Source organism: Coprinopsis cinerea (assembly GCF_000182895.1).
Source record: "Coprinopsis cinerea okayama7#130 chromosome Unknown cont3.59, whole genome shotgun sequence".
Taxonomy (NCBI): Eukaryota; Fungi; Basidiomycota; class Agaricomycetes; order Agaricales; family Psathyrellaceae; genus Coprinopsis; species Coprinopsis cinerea.
The window spans coordinates 1-3,446 of NW_003307486.1; the positions used below are offsets into that span (position 1 = coordinate 1).

The following is a 3,446-nucleotide window of genomic DNA, read 5'->3' on the forward strand; positions in this document are numbered from 1 at the left end:
TATAGTCGCAGCACCACTCTGGAGTCCCCCAGTGCTTTCCCCTCACTGTTGGACTTCAGGTATGTGCTCCCTTTGAATATATGAGTGCTTTCCCCTCACTGTTGGACTTCAGTTCGCTGTTTTAACACGTTTCTCTCCTGGTTGGACAGGGATATTACCATGACGAAGGGTTGCAGACGGAATGAGCACCAGGGACCCAGCCGGAAACTCCAAAATGAGCTTCAAATCTTTTAAGACAAGATGACCCCCCTTTGTTGGATCAAATTGACCCAGTGCTTGATCCGAACGGAAGGTTCTTGTCTAGGTGAGTTTTTGTTGCCACCCGGGGGCCAAAATTGAAGGTGGCGGCAGACCAGATGCTTGTCTTGAAGTTTGGTTGAAGATTGGGGAACCGTTGACATAGCTTCAGGCTATTTTCTTGGTAGTGTTGATAGGTTCTAGGGGCGTAGAGTTTGAAAGATCCTGTGGAGAAGAGTTAGTTCAAGTTTCCAGCAAGAGACAAACTCTCGGACGTACTATCGGCAAAGTTTGCAAGTCTGATGACGTTTTCGGATCTTCTAGCAGCTGGCGTACGAGCTCCCCTCGACGAGTGGTGAGGTTGAAATTGTGAGGCAGTGCGTTACCGTTGCCCTGAGATACCCCGCAGGTCAATGAAGGGTAGCGGCCCCGCCGCTGATGTTCCAGCTCGCTCCATGGCTTTGTATGCCCCCGATGGCCTTCCAATGGCGACAGCAAATACCCGCTGGGCGTCTTCATCTGCAAACGCAAGAGTGTCCCTGATCCTCACAGCATAGAAGTTAGGAAACAGAGCCCTACGTGAACAAAGGGAACGCGTGCTCACCGACCATTCCACTTCTGCAATCTGTAGCCCTTAGCCAGGAGAGCATCGAGTTCGAGCCTCTCAGCTTTGGTGGCCTCCTGTGACAGCGCTTCGTATCCAGTTGAAGTTGCTGGTAGCCCTGACAGACCGCTCTCGCCCAACGGTACGTCGAGCACGGCTGCATCCTGGACACGCAGTTGAGCGCATGGTTTAGGCACCTTCCCCGCTATTACCCAATCCTCCCGCAGCTTCTTTTCCCTCTGTCGACGGCACCTAGTGTTGTATTTTGCCCTTGGCGAGATTGCGGGGGGGTTGAATGGCTGAGAGGGCGCCGCACGAAGAGATTGCCTTGCGGCGTTTGGAGCCGACCCAACCCTTCGCCGTTTTGAGATGGAGGAACCCTTTGGCAAAGGGCTTGCGCCAGTTTCAAGGTCAATCTTGCGCTTTCCTGAGGCGATAGAAGGCTGTGTCTAAATCAGCGCCCATGACCAATGCTTGAGTGAAAACTTGCCGATTCTGCATAAATAATATCATCTGGCGCACGGAACGGTGTTGAACAATTGCAGCGAGTCAAAAATAGAAGTCTTGCGCACCGTTGCTGCTGGCTTTCCTGCTCCCTTCGGAATCCCATTCAACCGTGTCGCCTTCCATGTGAACGTCGTCGATCCACGAGGCATCCGCACGCTCTTGTCCCCCAGATTTGACGTTCAAGACTCCCTGTTTGCGGAAAAGGTTGCTGGGCTTGTTCTGCCTGTCTTCTTGAAGGCACGAATTGCGGAGAAGCGACGCTAGGTCAAAATCGGCAGGCATTGGGATGACCTTATCATAGGGCGAGAACCGACAGCTGGAACGGGTATTCGAGAGCTAGATGGAGAGATCAGCATCTAAGTACGCAATAGGTGGGTCCCCTCATCTGGATCGCGGGACGGGAAAGTGGTGTACTGACGGTACAGCCCAAACTCGTCAGGTTCAGTCTCGTAAAACTGAGGTTCGGGAGTTGGGGAGCACAGCCCTTCTGTGGTCTGCGATGATTCAGGCGCTGAGGGAGATGGTGCCTGACTCAGAGGGTTGTTCTGTACGCCGGAAAGTGTAACCAGGCTGGTGGGAGGTGGCAACACATCCACGACAGGTTGAGGAATACGTTGTCGTCGGGTTGACCGTCGCGGTCCTGGCTGATCACGCCAGTCAGTGATGGGAGGTGAGGGCGATGGTGGTTGTGGGGGTGTAGGATCCCTGTAGGGCTCCTCAGGGTGCTCAGGGACTTCCGGAATGGGCCCAGTCACTGCACTCGATGGACCAGGATTGTGATGATCATCTCCTAGGAGACCCTAGGCAAGAAATTAGCAAACATTTGCGACAGAAATAGTATAAATTGTACCTGTGCTTCAATTTCCTTGCGCTTCTGTGCCCGCTTCTCCGCTGTCCTCTCCTGAAACGAGTGGAGATTTTTTGAGCCTGGTGCTTTGAGCCTGGTGCACGATCGGAGATGGTGGGTGAGTCCGGTTTTTGTACCGCTGAACTTGCAGAATTTTGCTGGGCATTTGAAAGACATAAAGACAAAGACGATAAGAAAAAAATAAAGGACTTTCATTGTAGAACTTGACTAGAGGGACATAGTGGTGAGAAGGTACAAGACCAATGCAAGGCTCAAGCGCGACCCAGAACAGGCATCAGCACGCGAGCGCGAAGTTCCCGCGGTGCCTCGCGCGCCGAAATCTCCAAGTCCGTTTGAGACTCCGACACACGTGACAGGCGCGTTGCTCAATTTGGGGCTCGAGCTCCTATAAAGCTCAACCCACCCTTTCCTCCTCCCCATTCCTTCCTTTCCCCCTCCCCCTCTCTTCTCTCCTTCCCTAAACAATGTCCGCTGCTGCTGGTGACGACAATCGTGCATCCTCCGCAGATCCTGAAGACGACAACCCCTCTTCGGAGCTCGCCGACGCACTGGAAAGAGGCAAAATGTATGTGATCTCGGGGCTAATAGTAGATATATGCGCTTACCTTTTCTGCTCTAGTGACAAGGACGGGCCCCTTGAGCGGTTTCGACGCGCCGCTCGGTTTGTTGTTCGCCACAGCAACCCATTCGTCCACTTCACGCCGGTTCTCGAGCAAGGCCTCCGCGAGGATGGGTTATGTGAGGCCGACGAAGAGGAGGAGGATGATGAGGAGGATGAAGAGCTCGATGAAGCGGCACGCGAGCGGTGAGTTTATATCATTCAATCCTCTTTTTTGTGATCCTGACAGACATGTAGGATCCTGTCGTGAATAGCTGGTATGGCCCCTATTTTCATTTTCATCTTATCTTATCTGTATCCGCATCTTATCTTTCCTGTTACCCCTATCTCTTATTTTTATTCTCGTCTATGGACTCTTTCTCTCATGGAACACTGCCCCGTTTTGCCCTTTACCCTGCTTCTATTGTTCTTATTGTTACGCACTGCCTTGTATTGCCTTTCGACTCATTCTGACGTCTTTTTACTTCATTATTGTTTCATTCTTGTTCTTCGCGCAGCCTTGTGACTATCTTTTATTGTTCTTCTGTCTTTCACCATTTGCTCGTCATCTCGACTCATCGTGGCTATGTAAGTGGTAGAATAGGTATATAAGCTAGGTAGTTCGCTCTGTA

At 51.8% G+C, this 3,446-nt stretch overlaps 2 protein-coding genes across 2 annotated transcripts; one reads left to right on the forward strand and one right to left on the reverse strand.

The window, feature by feature from the left end:
- Positions 1-405: 405 nt before the first annotated feature.
- On the reverse strand, positions 406-2,372 carry CC1G_13489 (hypothetical protein; the record flags this gene model as incomplete). The annotated part of the gene is made up of 8 exons (XM_001841594.2): positions 406-462; positions 517-630; positions 740-776; positions 842-1,005; positions 1,054-1,268; positions 1,414-1,664; positions 1,763-2,148; positions 2,199-2,372. The coding sequence occupies 8 exons, from the start codon at positions 2,370-2,372 to the stop codon at positions 406-408; spliced, it is 1,398 nt and encodes a 465-aa protein (XP_001841646.2).
- Positions 2,373-2,680: 308 nt separating this feature from the next.
- On the forward strand, positions 2,681-3,085 carry CC1G_13490 (hypothetical protein; the record flags this gene model as incomplete). The annotated part of the gene is made up of 3 exons (XM_001841595.1): positions 2,681-2,781; positions 2,836-3,021; positions 3,073-3,085. 3 exons carry the CDS (start codon positions 2,681-2,683, stop codon positions 3,083-3,085), a joined length of 300 nt encoding a protein of 99 aa, XP_001841647.1.
- Between the last annotated feature and the right edge of the window lie 361 nt (positions 3,086-3,446).